General features: G+C 39.7%; 1 protein-coding gene across 3 annotated transcripts in view; it reads left to right on the plus strand.

The window, feature by feature from the left end:
• Nucleotides 1-22,883, plus strand: part of KLHL31 (kelch like family member 31) — a 55,740-nt gene that overhangs the window by 28,118 nt on the left and 4,739 nt on the right. The window contains exons 1-2 of one of the 3 annotated variants that reach the window (XM_079781462.1): nt 6,262-6,569; nt 20,325-21,529. In XM_079781462.1, the coding sequence (XP_079637588.1) occupies nt 20,358-21,529 (1,172 nt within the window). In that variant the 5' untranslated portion in view covers nt 6,262-6,569; nt 20,325-20,357. Of the gene's footprint in view, nt 1-6,261; nt 6,570-20,324; nt 21,530-22,883 lie in introns of those variants that run through there. The other 2 variants (XM_079781463.1, XM_079781461.1) reach the window with 2 other exon arrangements.

Consider the following 22,883-nt stretch of genomic DNA (forward strand, 5'->3'; position numbering starts at 1 on the left):
AATCAGATATTAAGCACTACTATGTGCCAAACACTGTGTTGTTGATTGGGACTACAGCTATGAACTCAAAGTCACTGCCATCATGCAATTGAGTAATTTAGAGCACAGGCTCTGGAACCTGACAATGTGGGTGCAAATTTTGGCTCCATCTCGTATCAGCATGTGCTCTAGAATAAATGAAAGCTGCTCCAGTTTTCTTGTAAAACAGGAATCCTGTCTGTTAAAGATGTTATGAGGATTACATTAGTTGATACATGAAAAGCTCATAGAAGGGTACTGTATTAGTTACCTATTGCTGCATAACTTAACAGCTTAAAACAACATCCATTTACTATATCATAGTTTCTATGGGCCAGGGATCCAGGCAGAGCTTGACTAAGTCTCAGCTTTAGGGCCTTTCACAAGGCTGCAACCAAGATGCTGGCCACTGACGTCTCATCTGAAGGCTCATCTGAGGAAGGATCCACTTGCAAGTTAATATAGTGGTAGTTGGCAGGATTCAGATCTTTGGGGGATTTGAGACTAAGGGCTTCATTTTTTTTTTTTTTTTTTTTAGCTGGCTGCTTCTGGCCTGGGCATCTCCAGCATGGCACTGGGCTTCATCAAAGCCAGCAAGAGAGAAAGACTGCTATTAAGATGGAAGTCAGTATCTTTTGTAGCCTAACCCAGAAGTCACATCCCCTCAACTTTGAGGTATTCTATTACAGAGAAACAAGTTACTGAATGTGAGGAGATCACATAAGGCTATAAATCCCAAGAGGCAAAGATCATTTGGGGTCATCTTAGAAGCTACCTACCATAGAGACCTCGTACAGAATAAGTACCAATACATGCTACCTTTTGTTATTTATGTCACTTATTGTCCATTGAGGAGTTGTTGAATTGTGACATGGAAGAGGAAATAGAAGGCACTGTGGAAGCATAGAATGTGCGATAAAAATTCAAGCAAGGACTTCTTGAGTAAGTGATATTTAAGCTAAGATGCAAAGGATGAGTTAGAAGACCTTAAACAGAATGAGGAGAAAGACCCCCTCAGGCAGTTGGGAGAGCAAGTATGAAGGCCTTACGCAGGACAGTGAGTGTGGTATATTTGAAGCACTTGGAGGGGACTGGTTTTAGCATGAAGAGATTGCAGATGTAGACAGGATCTGGTGGCTGAAAGTCACTGCAAGCCGGAGAAGGATTTGGGATCTTATCCTGAGGAAATGCAAAGCTGTTGAATTTTCTGCAGGGAATTACATGATCACATTTGAAATATCACTTCAGTTACACTGTGTGGAAATGGATGGCAGGGAAGGAAGAGTGGACACAGGAAGGCCATTCAGGAGGATTTTGCACTGTTTCAGGTGAGAGGTGGTGATGTCTTGGACCACAATGATAGCATGGGGGTAGGGGGCGGGGAGATTACAGATTTAATAACAGGATGTGGTGATTAAGCAGATGTGGCTATGCAAGTGCAGGGTGGTGAGGAAGAGGTAAATGATGATGCAGATTTACCCTTTAAGAAACTGGGTTGTTTACTATCAAAGCAACTGTTATAGGAGGGACATATTTGGGGGGAAAGGATGACTTTCATCTTGGAAATAATTAGTTTAAGGGGCCCGTAAGACATTTAAGAATATATGAGCTCATCTGCTGGATGCAGTTTTGAGGATCGAAGAGAGTCTAGGATAGCTCCCAAGTATTTTAATCTTCAAGAGTTGGGTAGAAGACCTTCCACCAGGAAAGGAGACTGAGAAGAAATAACCAGGGCATTTGAAGAAAACAAAAACCAATGGGAAAAGAGCATTTTTAGTAGGAATGATTAATCAGTCAACTGTGTGGAATACTTCTGGAAGGTCAAGTATTGGCAAATATCCAAAAAAACTTAGTGACTCCATGTTATTTATGACTTTGGCCAACCCACTTTGGTAGAGGGTAACCAGGGAAGCCTGCTCGGATTGAGTTGAGGGGGAAATGGGAAGCAACATGATAGGGGCAGCAGGTGTAGATACATATAATATAGCTGAGAATTTTGCCTATGAAGAAGTGGAGAGAAATATGGCATTACCTGGAGGGGAAGGAATGAAGACTAAATTAAAAGTTGTGTTTGTTGTATTTGTTTTAAATAGGAGAGTTTGAGTACCATTAGTGGTAGAAATTGCCTGGCAGATATGGAGGGTTGGGTACAGGTGAGTGGGGAGAACTGACAGGCTGTATCTGTAATCAAAAGCACTAGTAGAGGGGCTGGGTTTAGAAGGAGGGCTGTTCCATTTTAACAAATTAAAGGAGGAAAGATTGGGGACTTCTTCCAGGTAGATTTGAAGATTTGGTGTTGGAATATTGAGTGCATTCTGACGGAATGGCTTCTATTGCCTTTTTGACAAACCCTTTCCCTTCAAATATTTAGTAGCCAAGTACTCTAAATCCTTGCTACTCTAAATGTGGTCTTTAGACCAGCAATATCAGCATTACCTGTGAGTTTATTAGAAAAGCAGATATTGGGCCCCCGCCAGACATACCTTATCAGATTTGATATTTAACAAGGCCCCCAAGTAATTCCTGTGTACATTAAAGTTTGAGAAGCAGCATACAAATTGACTTCCTATTGGTAGTATGAGTTGAGAAACTGCTAAATTATCAGAGCTATAATATACAGCAGATAGGTATATTTTGAGGACCATGGGTTATTGTCTCACTGTTCTTTTTTTTCTTTTTGAAAAGACATTTGTTTTTTGCTAGAGAATCCCTGTGAATTGCTATAAGAAGCAACTAGAATAAGTACAAAGCAAAATGTCACAATACTTTTCGTCTTTGTATTTTACTCTGTTGTCAGTATTATTTTTTTTATTCAACAAATATTTATTGAGTACCTACTATATGCTAGGCATTCTCTTGGTTCTGGGGTTATAGTCGTTAATAAGAAGTAGTCCTTGACTTTGGGATTTAATTTCCCTCATTTAGCTCACTTTTATACCTGCCATTATAATAGTTCCTGGTATACATCCTCAACTCTCTTGTCCTCTAACTTCATCTTATTCATCTCATTCAATATTCATTAATTCATTCATCCTCTTATCTAGTTAATAAACAATTATTTATCATCTGCTATGTGGCAGGCACTGTTTTAGGCATTTGAGATTCATCAGTTTTATAAAAATAGAAGATCTCTGCCCTCATGGAGCTTATATTTAAGTTTATCTGTGGCAGAGGGTAGGTAGTAGGAAGTTACTGAAGGAGAGATAGGCATTAACAATGAAAACAAATAAATTGCCCACCTTGAAAAAATCCTTCTCCGGTTAAATTCAATTCTCTGGTTTGTCTGCAGCTGAATTTGGCTTAAGAAAAACATACAGGCAAGCTGACAGGTCTCAGACCAACAGTCATGGCTGTTACCCTCAAGTGGGTCTCCTATACTGCCTGGTCATTCTGGCCCATGTTCCCCCTCACTCTTCTAGACAATTCAATACCTTCTCCTCCTCAAATGACTGATGCCACCTACTCTATCCCAATAACTTATCTAATATTTTAATACTAGAGGCTCAGCGCACAAAATCGCAAGAGACTCAGAGTCCCGCCGGGCCGCAAGACCCATCAGTGCACCTCCTGGTGACCAGTCGTTTGGTTGTTATGGCATTACGGCATTGCAGTGTTATGGTCACTGGCCTTTTATAATATAGATTTTCATAAAACTAAATTCTGCTGAGGTTATACTCCCCAAATGCCACAACATTCTTTCTACTTTTGTGGGGAGAAATATGGCATTATGGCACACTTTAAAAAAAACACACCATAAACATTAATAAGTAGGCCCCATTGTTTTAAGGATAAAAATCAAGTTTCAAATACATTGCAGTTGTCCAGGCTTCTTATCTACCCGTTTCATGTCCCCAATATTTCCAGCGTATCAACCACAGCAATAATTGAATGCTTGCATACGGTAGCTACTCTGTAAATGTGTTTTTGATTGAAATATTTTTTTAGATTTTCCATTTTTGCCATTTACTCTTCCAATTGTGTTCATAACACTGCCTTAAATAATATTCTATTAAAAGGAGTATCTCAGTGTTGTTCCAGTAAAACTGAAAGTAAACATCTTGAACCCTTGAAGGCAATAGTGTTGGTTCCAACACCTACTTCTTTGAAGGCCTTTTCCATCATCATTCAACATTATCATAAATACTGATATGAGGCTGATTTTTATCATAGTCAGAGTAGAGTTGAATGCTCTGGGCCTTTACTGAAGTTGAAGAGGTGGAAACAAGAAGGATCACTTGGGAATCATTCTTTTTCTTTTTTAAAAAATATATTTTATTGATTTTTTTTACAGAGAGGAAGGGAGATGGATAAAGAGTCAGAAACATCGATGAGAGAGAAACATCGACCAGCTGTCTCCTGCACACCCCCCACTGGGGATGTGCCCGCAACCAATGTACATGCCCTTGACCGGAATCGAACCTGGGACCCTTCATTCCACAGACCGACGCTCTATCCGCTGAGCCAAACCGGTTTCAGCGGGAATCATTCTTTATTTGCTTGATATAAACCACAGAATTAAGTACTCCTGATTTACTACTGATTCATTCTAAGCTAGAGATCTATGGGTGGAAGCAAAGAATGAAAAACACAACCATAATTATCCCTACCAAAGAGCTGGCTATAATTCAAATAGAAGTGATAACTAAGATGCTATCCAATGAGTTGAGAGGTGTCAGGAGAACTGGAACCCAACACATAGAGTCTTAGAGTTTTGGAAAATATCAGTGACGATCCAGTGCAAGTGCCCAGACAGAGCGAGAGTCCCTTCTATATCACCCCCACTCCCATGGCTTCTTTTACTTCCATCCTTTTAATCATTGGAAACTGGCTCCTTTTCTTCATTATAACCCACTTGTCATCAGAGTTTTCTTTCCTTATTTTTAAATCAGTTCCCTAGAATTTCTACCCATTGGGACTAATTTTTGACACCTTAAGCTACAAAAATTGTAAATGAATGTCCTTGCTGCACAACACCCCCTAAAACACTAGCACTCAGAAGTCTCATGTGTCCTAAGTCCTCTCTTAGTCCTACCTTTTTGCAGATGGTCCCAATATGCACAGCTCTGAAGATCTCTTCATTCCAGCTCTCTCCTTCAGGGTGCAGAATAATTTATCAGTGTGCCAAGGCATCAAAGCAATAATTAACACATGATCTGACTAATGAAGAATAATCAGAACATTTATTTTTATGACTTTTATTAATTTTTAAATATTTAAAATTTTTATTTTTTAGAGGGAGAAGGTAGGGAGAGGAAGAGAGAGAGAAACATCCATGTGAGAGGGAAACATTGTCGGCTGCCTCCTACACACCCCCTACCAGGGATGGAGCCTGCAACACAGGCATGTGCCCTGATGGCGAATCAAACCAGCAACCCTTTGGTGCACAGGATGACACCCAACCAACTGAGCCACATGGGCCTGGGCCTGAACATTTATTTTCCATGACCTCTTTTTCTATTATTGCAGCCTAATATCAAGCTAACTTTTTTAGCATCCATTTCACACTCTTGGTGCCTATTAAAAGCTTGTGGTCAATTATAATCCTCTGAATTTTCTTTTTCACATGCAGTGTTGCCAAAGTAGATATTTTTTTTCCATCCTGCATGGGTACCAGAGTATGTGTTAATCCTAGACCTCCCTATGAATCACTGGATAATCAAGGACTGGTCGTGAACTTCACTCTATGAACTAGACATTGACTCTAATATTGCAAGTGCCATATGTTAGGTACCATTGACAGTACCTGGTCCTCCTAAACATGTGCTCTTCTTCTAAAGAGCAGTCCATGTATAAACTCAGTCTTTTCTAAGGAGCTGAGGTCACCAGGTGATTTACCTTTCTAGAAGCTAATTTTTATCCACACCCTTCCCTCCCTCTTATGAAGTACCTTCACTCTAACCCCGCTCCCACCAATTAAATACACACCTGATTAATTTTCTTTCCTCACACCAAGATTGATTGAGCTCTTGATTTTAAAAAACAAAACAAAAACAACACACAAAATCAACCCTCCCCCCCTTCCACTGCCCCAGCTGGTGTGGCTTAGTGGTTGAGCATCTATCTATGAACCAGGAGGTAACAATTCGATTACCATCAGAGCACATGCCCGGGTTGTGGGCTCAATACCCAGTGGGGGGTGTGCAGGAGGCAGGGAATCAATGATTCTCTCTCATCATTGAGGTTTCTCTCTCTCTCTCTCTCTCTGAAATCAATTAAAAAAACACACACCAACAAAACAAAAAACAACTGGGCAGGTCAAGAAACCCAACTCCCCTCCTCCAACCAGAGCTCCGCCCTCTGCCCGGGGTAGCCTGAAGTTGAAGGCCAAAGAGGGAGAGGAGGACTCACACTGCTGCTGGGGCGACAGCGCAGGCTCAGCTGCTTCAGCCAGTGGGACTGCAAAGGGTCACTCTAAAAATCGCTGCTGGGACTTGTCAGGTGGCTGCTGGTGGCTCCCCTTCTTCCTTCTCTCCCCACAGATTGCTTCCCAAGAGGAGTCTGCTGCTGACACCTCATCATCACAAGTCGGGGACGCCACTCAACACAGGAGGGTAAGGAGCTGGGGCCACACTCTCCAATTCCTGTCTTCCAGATTCTGGGGGCGTGTGGCTCTGTGGGTGGGAGAGGGTGGCGTGTCTGAGTGTTTGCAGAGCAATTTCACTGAAGGCGTCTGCAGCTGGGTCAGATTGCCCAGGTCCCTGAGTTGAATTTGGGAACCAGAAGCCATTTTCTTGAAATAGAAGGAATGTGATACATTAGGCAAAGGTCATACATAGTCATAGAAATTCATGAGAGGATGCTTTAGAATAGTAACATTGCTTGTAATTTCTAACAATCATTTTAAGTCTCTAAAGTCCGATGTATGTTTTTCTTCCTCTATTTTATAGAAAAAAGATGGGGAAATTAAAATTTTTAGTATTGTTCACAGAGCTTAACATTTCTTCTCCATTTTGTTTTATCAGGTACACATTTGGTACCCAATAATTTTAGATAAAAATAATTCATTGTAATGAGATTGGTAGCAAAAATAAATTAGGAAACTTTTCAAATTCCCAGAAATACAACCTATTGACAAAATAGACACCCCCCCCCCCCTCGCATAAACGAACAAATTTGTAATTTAAATGTAAAACAAGTTTTTGTTCTAAATGTGCACATATGGTTATACGGACATAGGTTTTAGATTAGAAATCATGTTGGAAATGAAACGGTAAAGTGGAACACCCCCCCACCCCCCACCCCCTTATGCTGGACTTAACTTAAAATGGCAAGCAGCAGGGCCTGAGCCCAGCGTTTCTATTCCGGGAGTCGGTGCTGATGAGCCGGGACAGATGCAGCGCTCGGAATGTGGCCGGGACCGGAGCTCGGGCAGCTGATTCGCCCCTTTGGCAGGAAGACATTCTGGGATCCCAGCTCACTCTGGCATGGGAGTGACAGTGACACTTTAGCACACATGGCTTTTCAGCTTGCCCTGTGTAGTCGCTCCCGGGAGGCAAGGGTGGAGGGCAGCAGGAGAAAGAATGTTCTTAACTATAAAGTGACAATTCTTTTCTGTAATCAGTCCTAGGAGCCTTTCAGCTGAGATCCGTTTCAGGGCAGGAGGAACTTGATTTCAAGGGTGATACTTTCACATGGACTCGCCCGCTCGTATTAGAGGGTAGAACTGTGTTACCCGTTTCTGGCAGCATCGTGGTTCTGGGTCTGTTTTGGGTTGTGGACCTTTTTGAGAACCTCGTGAAAGCTTTGGGCCCACGCTCCAGAAAAATGCACATAAACACACATGCACAACCTGTTTCATAGTATTCTTGAAAATGTCATGGAATGCATGGACTCACCAACCCAGGTAAAGTTTGCTAGATAAAATACAGGACACCCAGGTACATTTGAATTTCAGATAAATCATAAACCACTTGTTAGTGTAAGTATGTCCCAAATATTGCATGGGATATACTTATACTAAAGTGTGATTTGTGGTTTATCTGAAATTCAGATTTAACTGGAAATCATGTATTTTTATTCGCTAAATCTGGCTACCCAGACGCCTATGTGTGGCTTCCAGGTGAAGAATTCTCTGTCTCGGTTGGGTTATCCATGTGTGAGTCTATTCCTAGATTCTAGAAGGCCATATGGGAGGAGAAGTCATACAGGACCAGACTTTGGCAATTCTGACAGCAAAAGCCAGCGTTTATTCTTAACTCTGTGTAAAATTTTAGAACTGGAAGGTACCCATCTCCTCATTTGGCAGGTGGCTAACCTGAAATCCTAAAAGGTTGGGTGTTTTGCTGCAGGTCCATTGGCTGGTTAGAGCAAAGTGAACACTAAAACCCAATTTTCATTTCTATGACAACCAAAGAGACATTAGCCTTAGAAACTATATTTCCAATCCTCCTTCCCACCCAACCATCTCCTCTCCCCAACCGTAAACACACACAGCAGACTAGGAAAGACAAAGAGCTATTTTAGTAAAATTTGCAACTAAACCAAAACCAAAAATTTAGCACTGGCTTCTTGCATCGTGTATCCATGATTGGAAAATAGAAGTTAACTTGATGTGTAAAGTCTGTATGCTTTATTAGTAAAAGTTAGGCACAGGCCTCTAGCTAAGTTGAACCATAAAAATTGATACTATTTGTCTTTAAACAAAAATTGATAATTTTATATTCAACCTAACACAAGGAAGTATTTATTCTCTGGTCAACAAATTGATAGAACCTGTTTCTATTTTTGGCTTATCCACCTATTGGAGTTTCATATCTTTTTTTAATTATTATTAATTTCAGAGAGGAAGGGAGAGGGAGAGAGAGATAGAAACATCAATGATGAAAGAGAATCATTGATTAGCTGCCTCCTGCATGCCCCCCCCACTGGGAATCGAGCCCAATACCTGGGCATGTGTCCTTGACCAGAATCAAACCCGGGATCCTTCAGTCCCCAAGCCAACGCTCTATCCACTGTGCCAAACCAGCCAGGGCTGGAGTTTCATATCTTCACTACCCCTAATAGCATAACTAAATCCACAGACTCTGTCCAAAAATAAATGTATCTTACATTTAAAAGGGCAATGCATTTATTTCAATGTTTGGAGCTATAAAGAACCAGTTCATGTTCTCTGCATTCAAATTTTGAATTTATAAATCTCAGTCCTACCTCACTCAGTCTCTATCTTCTCTTATTGGAAAGAGCTAACTTTTTAAACTGCTACAGATTTTAACCTGCCCTGGATTTAAAGGAGGCAATTTAGGGGATCAGGGTTCAATCTGGGTTTGATTGTGACCTTGTGTGACCTTGAGTACATTTTTAAAACTCTCTCTGACCTTAATTTCTTCATCTATAAAATGAGCTTAATATAACCTACATTTTAGAATTTTAATGAGACTTAAATTCAAAAAAATAAAACACTTAGGGCGCAGCACACAGTAAGCCCTCAATTAATAAATGCTAGCTATATAATTATTATTCTAGGTAGAAATGGAGGTAACAATTTACTGTTGATTCATCATATAGATTCATGCTTGGTAATTTATATTTAGGAATTCTTTATTAACATACTTAAAATTGAAAAATACAAAAGATGATGAAAATTGTGATGGCTCACATAACTTCCCAGCTATTTATTGGGTGTTGAATATATGACATGGTCGTCATAGAAATGACACAGAGCCAAGATCTGCAGTGGGCAGTGGGAGGAGAGCATGGAATTGCATCTCTGTTACCCTTCTGCCCAGTTTCTAATGGAGGAGACCCAAGAAGCTGCTCTGGGTGATAGTGGATGGAGCAGAGAGGGGAGGAGGCCGTGCTGTCCATGACCAGAGAAGGAGAATTCTCTGGGTGCCCTCCACAGAATGCAGGGATAGCCCTGTGGCATGGGGAGCCTTCTACAGCCCTCTGCACCCTGTGTGAAGTCTCTTCTTTCACTCACAAAAGGGAAGGGACAGGGACTGGAAATGCCTCCAAATGGCTACTTGTCCATTACACAACCTCAGCTGCCGTGGCCAGACCAAGGTAGGGGCTGTGTGAAAAGGGCAAGCCACTAGTAGTCTGGGGAGGGGTGGAAGGTGGAGGAAGGCTCCGTATTGATCTTCCTCTCTTTGATTCCAAAGGGCAATTCATTAGAGTCCACTGTGTTGGGAAGGAGACTCAAACCCTTTGAGCTTTGGAGAAAACAGAGAACCAGTTTTAAAACTCTCCCAGCCACGGGCAACTCAGCAAGGCTTTCCTCCTCACCATCCAGATCATAACCCCAGTCAAATCCATCCCTTGAGTATGGTAGCCATGGTGATTGCCCTGGCTACCAAGCCTGGAGATTTCCCTGAGCAGATGGCCACAAAGCAGTCACTTGTTAAAAAAATAAAATAAATAAAAAACAATGACAATTAAAACCCCCTTCCAATTTTTAGTTAATATATAATTGAATCAGTAAGAATGAAATGCTTTCAGAATTTATTACTCAATGTCTAGGGTATGCTTTAGGTTATATATGAATATATACATCTTTTTTTTAATATATATTTTATTGATTTTTTTACAGAGAGGAAGGGAGAGGGATAGAGAGCTAGAAACATTGATGAGAGAGAAACATCGACCAGCTGCCTCCTGCACACCCCCCACCGGGGATGTGCCCACAACCAATGTACATGCCCTTGACCGGAATCGAACCCGGGACCCCCCAGTCCACAGACCGATGCTCTATCCACTGAGCCAAACCAGTTTCGGCTATACATCATTTTTGTAACCTTTTGCTTGCAGACACATTTTTACTATCATGTGACCATCATTGGTAATCACTAATAATATGACCCAGGGATGCAGAGTGAACATTTGTAAAATTATAGGAAAAACGGTGGGAGTTCCTATACAAATCGCTTTTGACTACATGCTCACATATGACCTAGTGACTAATACTTTTTTGTAAGTATTCAGATATTTTTCTATTCAGCCTCTATTAGCCCATAATATCAGGCTCAAATCCAGCACCATCACCAAATGAGTAAATAGAAGTGAATTAAATTGTTCCACTTGACTTTCACACATCTACTCCTAGGCTGTCTTTTCTTTCATAATTTCTTCCTTTTAAGCTTGCCCTTGCTCTTCATTTAAATGTGATTGTGGAAAAATGCTGGTTGATCAAGTGAGTGTGTGTGTGTGTGTGTGTGTGTGTGTGTGTGTGTGTACCCAGTGTCTGTACTCTCCAGAAAGGCCCCAGTATGAGGGGCCTACAGAATTCTTGAGGGCTTCCCTGTCTGCTAGTGGGAACAGAGCCTCTTGGGTTTTGATCCCCCATAATGAGGAAGCCAGTCTTCTCTGCTGTAGGGCCCGGAGCACACAGTGCAGCTGCCCTTACCATTCTTCCTGGCTTGCAATCCTCCTTCAATTGAGAAAGCGGTGGCTGGAGCCCCAAGAGGGAATGGAAGAGCAGGACCAGTGGAAGGGCATTTACCAGGCTATCGGAGCCAGTGAACATCTCTGCAGCCTGGAGGACATCAGAGCTTTGTCCAGCTTCAAAGAAGTGACCCTGATCCTCAGGCTCCTCTGTGGGGTCTGCAGGACCTTATTGGAGGGACATGGCACAGACTGAGAACATCTGGGCAAGTGGATGGACAGCTTCACCCGCAAGGTGCAAACTTAGGAATAGGATGTCATGGTAGCCTAGCCAGCATGGTTCAGTGGTTGAACATCAACCTATGAACCATGAGGTCACAGTTCAATTCCCAGTCAGGGCACATGCCCAGGTTGCAGGCTCGATCCCCATTGTGGGGCTTGCAGGAGGCAGCCAATCAATTCTCTCTCATCATTGATGCTTCTTTCTCTCCCTCTCCCTTCCTCTCTGAAATCAATAATATATATATATATATATATATATATATATATATATATATATATATATATATATTAAATGTCATGACAGCTCTAGTAAAGACAGGCAATTTATGAGCATATCTGGGAAAATACTTCCACCAGGAAAGGAAGTTGTCCACAGTCTGTGATTTTAAGTCTCTTTTTTCATATTTACAAAAAAATTATTTTACTAAGTGTTTGAGATTATAGGTCACCTCTACTTATGGTGATTAATTAAAAATTCATCAAGAGTCTTAAGATGGTTAGGTTAGAACCTCACATCCTACTCCTATTTTATTTTTATGATGATAGAGGTTTTTTTCATTGAATTTATTGGGGTTACATTAGTTGATAAACATGTAGGTTTCAAGTGTACAGTTCTATAATATATCATATTGTACTCTGTGTTCACCATTCAAGGTCTAGTCTTCCATCACATTTGTTCCCTGCCAGTTTCTCTCTCTACCTCCCCTAGAGAGAGCTAAAGAAGCCAGTTATTTCTACAGAGTGATTTTGAAGACTCTAAAAGCCCTTTCTTATTTTAAAAAATAGATATTAAAAATACTATTAAAATATTAATTAATAATATTATTAAAATTAAGTATTGTTTAAAACATAAAATATATATACAGGGGTAGGTTAAAGTAGGTTTACAATTGTGAGTATGCAAAATTATTATTTTTGTATTATTTATTAATTATTGTATTATTTACCATACAAAAAATTGTAAATCTACTTTTGCCTGTGTGTGTGTGTGTATTCCACAGTGGGAACTCTTGGAAATTTGTATGTGAGTCATAGAAGGACACTGATAAAATATAAATTAATTTAAAAATCCACCAAAAAGCGTGCATATCTGGGAGGAAGAGTATATGTGCTCATTAATTGATTGGCTTGGATCATTTGTCAGACTAGTTAATGTATTACTGAGTAGGGCCCTAGAGAAATGGGACACAGGCAAGAACATTCAGATAGAGAGGGGCAGGAGGGTTTCCATGGCAATGCCAAGGTCAGCATGAAGGCCAGACAATGGAGGGAAGAGAGGTGGCAACAGGAATTAAGAGAAGGAAGGCCATGGAAGAACTGTCACTGATTTCATCAGGTTGACCTCTTCCTTCATGAAGATTTCTGAATCCTTCCCCATTACATACTAACTTACCAAGTTCCAGCCCTTGCTGGCATATAAGAGCCTGTGTGTCTTGGCCTAATATTATCTGCCCAACTATCTCCCTCATGACTTCAGGCATCTTCGTCTGCACATCCTATGCTGAGTCATGCCTTCCTGCTTCAGGTACCTCCTCCACTTCCAATGGCCTTCTGCCTCCTGTACCCATTCCTCTTAAAAGCACTTTGGGACCAGGACTGGCAAGATTCTTATCTGCAAACCTAGCCATCCTAACACCACCCCATCAAAATAGTTCCTTTAATTTGAATCTTTAAATCCATAGATTCAGTCTATTCCATGCAATCTATTGTTTTGCTTATACAACCTATAACCAAATGTCACAGGTTTTCCAAACTTCCAGGATTATCCTTTATATAAAAATAAAAATAATCTGTTCTTCAGCCTATCTAATTGCACACATTCCATTTCTCCCCCTGGTATCTTCAAAAATCCCTTGGAAATGTTTATATATTCCAGAAATTCCCCTGGTTGCCCTTTGCCCGTTCTCAAGCTGGGTCACTCTGGATGCTTGTCCCATGTCGCCTCCTGCTCCTCATGATTGCTTCTCCATGATGTGGCAGCCTTTTCTGATTCGCTTCACCCCAAAGCTTAAACCTGATTTACTCCCAAAGTTGATGTTAATGAAAATGATTCAATTTTTTTTGAACACTCACTTTTTGCCAGATTCTCTTCCAAATGCTGTATGCATGTTTCTTTACCAAGTTTTCACTGACAACCCTATTGGCAGACACTATTATTATCTTCACTTTAGAAGATAGGTCAATGGAGACTCTTAGAGGTTAGATCATTTATCTATGGCAAGTCACACTTCAGGTAAGTGGTGGAGCTGGTATTTATATTATATTGTATTTTCATTTTTGTTCACTTTGAAATGTTATCTAATTTCCTTTGTGATTTCTTCTTTGATTCATGGATTATTTAGAAGTATATTATTTAATATGCAAATAGTGGTGGCTTTGCTAGATAGTTTATTGTTATTAATTTCTAATCTAATTACAATATGATCAGAGAACATACTCTGTATGACTTCAATGCTTTTAAATTTACTAAGACATGTTTTGAGACCCAACACAGAATCTGCTTTGGTGAATGTACTATATACACTTGAGAAGAATTGTTAGGTATGATGTTCTAAAATCAATTAAATCTGGGTGATTATAATGTTCACATAATCTATATCTTTACTGATATTTTTTTCTAGTTATTCTACCAGTTGCTGAGAGAGTTAATTAACATTTTAAAATATGACTGAGGAAATGCCCATTTCTCCCTTCACATATATTGAAGCTCTGTTATTTGCATATATACATTATGATTGCTATATCTTCATGATGATATATTATTGTAAAGTTCCCTTTTTATCACCACTAATTTTTTTTCTTGAAGTATATTCTATCTGATATTAATATAGCCACTCCAGTCTTCTTATGCCTACTATTTCTGTGGTAACTCTTTTTCTAGCCATTTTTTTCCTACCTGTGTCTCTATGTTTATAGTAAGTCTCTTGTAGATAGCATGTATTTTTGGGTCTTGCTTTTTCCTTTTAATTAAAATGCTTCATCCATTAACATTTAAAATAATTATTAATATAATTGGATTTAGGATTACATTAAATTATTTTTCGGTTTGTCCCCTCTAATTTTTATTCCTCTGTTTCAACTTTCCTGCCCTCTTTTGAATTCCATCTGAATTTATCTATTGGTTTTTCAGATGTAATTTGCTTTCTTAAGGAGGTTGTTCTAGGGCTCTGCTGTCCAACACATGGTTGTCAGTCACCTGTGTGTGTGGCTGAAGTGTGTAGTCCCAAATGAGCTGTGTGGTAAGTATAACCCACACTCTGGATTTTGAAGAGTTAGTAGGAAAAAGAGTAAAATATCACATTAATAATTGTCTGGCAATTACATTTTGAAATGGTATTTTGTGTATAGTAAGTTGAATAAAATGGTTTTAGATTGTTTCACTGTGAGCATCTTTGCCACAAACATTTTGCCATATAACTAATTGACCATAAGGCAATTTTACAGTAAAAGATAAAAGAATCTACACTAATAAAAGAGAAATATGCAAATTGTACCTCCACAATGCCAATCAGCCAATCAGGAGTATGCAAATTAACCCAACAAAGATAGCGGGTTAATTTGCATACACAGGCACCGGAGTGGTTGGGTGGGAGGCCTGCTATGAGGTGGGGACAGGGGGCGGAGGGAGCTACAGGAGCGGTGCTTTGGCTGGGAGTGAAGACTTGCAGGCTCCCCGGTGGCTGACAGCAAAGCCAGGGGAAGGAAGGCCTAGTCTTGCCCGAATCTTCATGCAACGGGCCTCTAGTGAAATATAAAAGAGGCACTTGTAAAAAAGACATGATGAAACATGAAAAGTTAATAACAAAATTAAAGACTTTGTTGCAAAAATTGAAAATATATTGTCTTTGAAGTCTTTCATTCATAGTATTTTACGTCTTTTCTTTTTCGCTACAATTTCTTCCTTCATAAAGAGATTTATCAGTTTCTAACTAAAAAATCGGTAATAAAGGCTCTGGAAGACTGTTGTGAATTAGTAGCTGCCTCTTTTATATTTGCCATAGCTTGGCAAACTTTTGGTTTTGATGGGTGGAGGGGGATGTCTGTGCCAACTGAAGGATTTGCCAAAACTGATATGTCATTATTTTCCAGTATACAAGCTGGCTTTACACATAGCTTTGCAGCCTGGCTTTATATGCAGTTGTTTTAAGACCAATAGGTCTACCTGTCACTATATAAACCTTTATGAGAGCTAAGATTTACATAATATTAAAAAATGGGAGTATGTGAGAAATGAAACCAAACTGACAACCCATTATTTTATCTTTTATGGCAAAATTGCCAATGGCCAATTCATTATATAGAAGAATGCTTGCAGAGGAAAATGCTTGGGGCAAAAATGTTTACTGCAAAACTACTGGACTCAGAACAAAATATATTATTACAATTAATTTCACTGGTTTCTTTTTACCTTTTTAGTATGACTCCGGGAAATTTTTAATTTACATGTGGCTCATTTGTATTTCTATTTGACAGCACTGCCCTAGTGATTACATTATGCAAAGTTAAAATTTTCACAGGGCCTATAATTAATATTGAACCACTTCACATAAAATATAGAATCCTTGCAACTGCACAGATTCCATTACCACCATCTATCTCCCCATAATTTATTGTCACATGCGCTACATCTACAGGCATGATCAATCCCATAAGACAGTGTTGCCATTTTTGTTTTGAAGAGTCAAATGCATTTTAAAGAACTTCAGAGAAAAAATAGTTTCTTATGTTTACCATCTCTGATGCTCTTCATTTCTTCCTGAAGGTTTAAGTTTCCACTGGGCCTCTCTTTTCCAGAATTCCCAACTCACTTTCCGGTAGCTGCGGTTGTCACAAACTCTGTCTTCTGACTCTTCAATGCAGCAGTCCTAACTCCTGGACTTGTAGCTGCCCTGGGCAGTACCAATTGCAGCCTACTTGTAGGCAGAATGCCACCAAATCAAATTGTTTTTAAAATGTCAAGGGAAGGGAGCCCTAGCCGGTTTGGCTCAGTGGCTAGACCGTTGGCCTGTGGAATGAAGGGTCCTGGGTTTGATTCCAGTCAAAGACACATTCCCTGGTTGTGGGCTCAATCCCAAATAGAGCCCGCAACCCGGGCATGTGCCCTGACCTGGAATCGAACCTTGACTTCCTGGTTCATAGGTAGACGCTCAACCACTGAGACACGCCGGCCAGGCCTCTTTTCCAACCCTTGAATCCTCTACAAAATCACCCCCTTTTATACTTCCTGGCATCAGCAGTTCCCCTGTTTCTCTTGCCACTTTCCCTCCAGCCCCCCAGTTTATAGGTTCTGTCTTTGGAACAGTCCGCCAGATAGGAGCTTTACTTGGCTTAATGACCAGTAGTAGAGTTTAGAGCTGCTACTTAAACCCAGACAGTTCTTCCTCAGACGCTGAGGTCTTCACAACCATTCTATATGATATTCCTAAAGGCAAAGAGTGGGCTAGCCAGCAGTTTATCAAACTTTATTCAGGATACTTGAGAATACCTCCGTTAAGGATGACATGAGAGAATAACAATGTAGAAAAGAAAGATTGAAAACAGGATATCAGCTATTATTGCTCCTAGAATCACCCCCCTTTTTGGAATTCCCTGCTGGCCCTTTGTCTCCTTTGCCCCAGCATATCCTCCAGAAAACTCTGTTTTCACCAGAAGAAACAACAAAACCCTTAAAATCAAAATAATCTCAGAGGACTTACATCCTATCCCCAGGATGAGTATGTTTCAGTATAGTATCAGTTGTTAAATACTGAGATCCCTCTGTAATGAACTGGTAAACATCCATATAGCGGCTTACCTGAAAACCCCCCCAACCCCGCCCATCCCTCAGCCCTCTCCCAGGATCCCTGTGCCTCACTATAATCCAGCAACTGAAGACTTACACCAGGTACCAAGGGAATCTTCTGGAACCCAGCTCCAGGACTGTGGATCCATACTAGTTAGTTAATAGGTTCTCTGTTTTACCAACCCTTGAATGTCCACTCCATATGCTGCCAATGAAATAATTTATTAATGATAGATAAACAGAGCATTTCCGTCTGAAACATTCAGATTATTCTCCAGGATGCAGATCTCTTCCAAAACAATGAGTAGTTATCAGCCCTACATCTACATGAATAAAAAGTTAGCCAAAGGGATTCTTCCAGCAGAATAGACGCTTCCCCAAAGATACATTTCTGCTTCTACTCTAGATGGTGGAAACTGCTATTAGGAAAAAAAAAAGTCACTCTGTTTTGCTTACCTAGTTTTTTGTTGTCATTTTGTACTTGTCATTCTTGTCTCTCTAATGTAAATTACTCCATCAGCCCCAGCACAGTACTGCCCACACAACAGGAGGTGTTGATGATAACTGCTTGCTGAGCAAAATTTTTAAAATTTTCCCCAGAGAAATCCAACAAGGGGACCCTCACCACATAAGTCAAATACATTTGAAGACTAAAATGACAGTGGGTTAAAAATCTGTTTCACAAGGTAAGGATGCATTTGGCGTTGCCTGAAAGAAAGAATAAGGAAGGGCAAATGAATGTGCTCCAGTCTTATAAACAAACTAAAGGCCCAGTGCATGAGATTCATGCACTGGAGATGGGGAGGGGGCGCAGGAGGAGGGGGGGATAGGGGGGTCCCCTCACAATCCGGGAGCCCTCAGGGGATGTCTGCCTGCCAGCTTAGGCCTGCTCCCTGGACATCCTTACCGCTACCACAGACGTGGGAAAGGCTCACACCACTGCCACTGTGCTTGCCAGCCCTGAGCCCAGCTTCTGGCTGAGCTGCGGTCCCCCTGTGGGAGTGCACTGACCACTAGGGGGCAGCTCCTACATTGAGCGTCTGTCCCCTGGTGGTCAGTGCACATCATAGCGACCGGTCATTCCATTGTTCAGTTGATTTGCATATTACCCTTTTATTATATAGGAGGATATAAGTGTGAATTTGACAATTTGAGCTTAATGAGAAAGATAAAAGCCCTTATATCTCTATAAGGTGCATTCCTAGATTTAGAGTTTTAGTGTCAAAGTATAAATATAGTTTTTATTTATAATAGACTGCCAAATTATCATTCAAGACTGTATCAGTTATATTCCCATTAACCATATATAGAGAGCACCACATCAATATTTGATGTTATGAATATTTTAAAATATTTTAACCATCAGACAAACAAAATTTGACCTCAAAAAATAAAAGGGTTTCAGTTGACAGTTTCCTAATAATTATTAGTTTACTTTTTAAAAATATTTATTAACTATTTGTGTTTTATCTTCTTTAAATGACCTAGTTACCTGATCATAGTTTTTGTCTGTTTTTTAATTTATTTGTAGGAACTCTTTAAATATTGTATCAAATGGCCTTTTATTCTGGCAGAAATGTTACCAATGTTTGTTTTTCATAGTCTGTTGCTTGTCTTTTAAACAGTTGGTATTGTTTTGTAGAAGTTTTCATTGTTTTTCTATATTCAGATATTTCAGTCTTTTCTTTTATGGCTTCTGAATTTTGTGTTATACTTAATAGGGCCTTTCTCACTCTAAGATTAAGGTGGGGGGGAACTACTTTGCCCTAGTTGATGTGTAAATTTTGTGTGTGAGAGAGAAAGAGATTTAGATATTTAACTCATTTGGAAATTATCTCAGTGAATATGTAGAGTAGAAATCAACTGAATTAATGCTACCATTACAAGTCCTTCCCCATTGATTTTTAAGTGCTACATTTATTTATTTACATATATATATATAATCTACATTTTATATGGATTCCTGAATTTTAGTATTTTATTGAGGAAAACTTCAGAATAGTTATAACTCACTTTTTCATGAGAGTAAACCAAGCCCTTCAAATGATGTTTAACTACTATTCCATAATTATTGTACAGCTATATCAGAGAATATTTGGTCCTTTCTGCTATAGAAAATTGCTTGGCAATATGGCTATGGAGTGGTCTTATTTAATAAGATAAAGATTGTCTTGATGCTGAAGTAAATTGTCAATAAAATATGCATCTAGTGTAATGTAAGTTCTTAAATCTATTTTTGAGGATTAAAAAATTTTAATTAAAAAACACATGCTTCATAATGTAACAATTCAAAATTCAAAGAACAATTAAAATAAACTAACAAAGTGGAGACAGATGCATGGATACAGAGAACAGAGTGGCAGCTGTCAGAGGGGAGAGGGTTGGGGGCTGGGTGAGAAGGGTGAAGATGTTAAGCAAAGAAAAAAAAAGAAAGACTCATGGACACAATCACTGTATGGTGATTGCTAGAGGGAAGAGGATGTGGGGGAAGTAGAAGAAGCAAAAGGGGGTGTAAATAGTGACGGAGGGAGACTTGATTGGGAGTGGTAAACACACAATACAATATACAGATGATGTATTGTAGAATTGTATACCTGAAATCTATATAATTTTATTAACCAACTAGAGGCCCGATGCACGAAAATTCGTGTAAGAGTAGGCCTTCCTTCCCCCAGTGGCCGGCACTGGCTTCCCTCTGGCACCCGGGACCCAGGCTGCTTCCCTCCTCTGGCCGCCCGAAGGCACCCAGGACCTGGCTGGCTTCCCTCCACCCCAGCTTGGTCAGGAAGGATGTCCGGAATGACATCAGGAAGACGTCTTCTCTAATTAGCATATTACCCTTTTATTATTATAGATGTCATCCCAATAAATTAAATAAAAAAATAAATGAAATAAAATACTATTCCTTTTTTTCTTTTTCTAGCAAGCTCTTGACTGTGATCGTGTGTTTGCCAGCATGGCCCCCAAAAAGAAGACTGTCAGAAAGAACAAAGGAGAAATCAATGAGATGACCATAATTGTAGAAGACAGCCCCCTAAGCAAACTAAATGCTTTGAATGCGATCCTAGAGGGAGGCAATGGCCTTAGCTGCATTTCTTCTGAATTAACAGATGCTTCTTATGGCCCCAACCTCTTGGAAGGTTTAAGCAAAATGCGCCAAGAGAGCTTCCTTTGCGACTTAGTCATTGGCACCAAAACCAAATCCTTTGATGTTCACAAGTCAGTGATGGCTTCATGCAGTGAGTACTTTTACAACATCCTAAAAAAAGACCCATCTACTCAAAGGGTGGATCTCAATGATATCTCACCGCTGGGCCTGGCCACTGTCATTGCATATGCCTACACCGGAAAGCTGACTCTCTCCCTATACACAATAGGAAGCATTATTTCTGCTGCTGTTTATCTTCAGATCCATACCCTTGTAAAGATGTGCAGTGATTTTCTGATACGAGAGATGAATGTTGAGAACTGTATGTACATTGCTAACATTGCTGAGACGTACTCTCTGAAAAATGCAAAAGCAGCAGCCCAAAAATTTATCCGGGATAACTTCCTTGAATTTGCAGAGTCAGATCAGTTTATGAAACTTACATTTGAGCAAATTAACGAACTCCTTATAGATGACGACTTACAGTTGCCTTCTGAAATAGTAGCATTCCAGACTGCTATAAAATGGTTAGAATTTGACCAAAAGAGAATGAAATATGCTGCAGATCTTTTGAGCAATATTCGCTTTGGTACCATCTCTGCACAAGACCTGGTCAATTATGTTCAGTCTGTACCAAGAATGATGCAAGATGCTGATTGTCACAAACTTCTTGTGGATGCTATGAATTACCACTTACTTCCGTATCATCAAAACACATTGCAGTCTAGGCGCACGAGGATCCGCGGGGGCTGCCGGGTCCTCATCACTGTTGGGGGACGCCCAGGCCTTACTGAGAAATCCCTTAGTAGAGACGTCTTGTATAGAGACCCTGAAAATGGATGGAGCAAGCTTACAGAGATGCCCGCCAAGAGTTTTAATCAGTGCGTGGCTGTGATGGATGGATTTCTCTATGTGGCTGGTGGTGAAGACCAGAATGATGCAAGAAATCAAGCCAAACATGCAGTCAGCAATTTCTGCAGGTACTTGATCCTTTACTAGGAACTGAAATGGTCCAATATTATGAGGAAATTGCCCTGACATAGAAGTAAATTAGTCATGCCTATTAGCTTAATTCATTAGCTCAGTAAATTAATAATAATAATGGGACATTTTATATACAACACTTCACGTTATGTAAAGTGATTCATGTACTGTAGAATTCTGAATAAGCCTGTGAAGTGAGCAGAGAAGGTAGGATTATTCTGATTTTCCATGTGAGAAATCTGATGCCCAGAGAGGTTATACCCCTAGTAAGTGGCAATTCACATTTTCTCATTTCTAGTCTGGTGCTCTTCACAATATACTGCTTTTCTGAAAGACACTGGATACAAATTTCGTTTTTAACACTAATGTGGTAAGAAAGATTAAAATAATACAACATTTTTTAAGTGACTTATTGATGACTGTCAGGTTTATAATTGGCAAATAGAATGAGCTCATTAAAAAAGTGGCAGCTAATTAATTTAAAATACTTATTTAAAGACTAATCCCAGAGAAAATGTAAGCGTTTCTGAAGCATGAAGAGTAAAAAACATAATAAATTCTTCAGAAAAGCCTTCAAGTGCCATATAATTTTTGTATATTTATGATAAAAATTAAACTTCCACATGTATGAAATGTTCAGGAAGTTATGCTTACAAAGTTGAATATAACTAATGAGCAAGAGCTGAAAATGTGTACAGTATATGATAAAACAATTCTTCATTTTATTGTGTTACTTTAATGAATTCAAACAATTAATGGATTTTTAGCCTTTAATTTACAACTTAAGTTTCAATTTAGGGGTTAAAAGGGAAAAGATGAATGAACATCAAACTGATGGAGTGAATTCTGTGTTTATAATACTTCAGGAAAGCATAATTTACTATAACTACTTATTTCCCTCCACTGACAATTCAACTATTGGTATTCAAATCACTGTTTTTGCAATATTGATTTTAATGCTTATGGTATACTTACTGTAACACTGAACCCTAAAAAAATATATCCCTCGACTAAAATAATATTACCTACTAAGATGTGGTAGAAAATAGACAAGTATCAAAAGTTAAGGCTTTGTTGATGCTTTTGGACACGAGTCCCATTGATCTCATTCTAAACAGATGATCGAAGACTTGGTTGAGTAACTCAGTTTACTGCTGCAATGGCCAGGACAGATGTATGAGGGGACTGTGAGACAAGGAGAAATCCAATTAGTCAACTCCTATCTTAATTAAGCAATGAGAATGAGCTAGGGATGTTGGTGTCTGAAGATATGTGGAGTTGACTTTAATGTGGCAGTGTTCCCTTTTCTGATTGTCACAAATACCCAGTTTCCTCCCCTAATCCCACCCG

Source organism: Cnephaeus nilssonii (genome assembly GCF_951640355.1).
Source record: "Cnephaeus nilssonii genome assembly, chromosome: 9".
In the NCBI taxonomy this organism is placed as follows: domain Eukaryota; kingdom Metazoa; phylum Chordata; class Mammalia; order Chiroptera; family Vespertilionidae; genus Cnephaeus; species Cnephaeus nilssonii.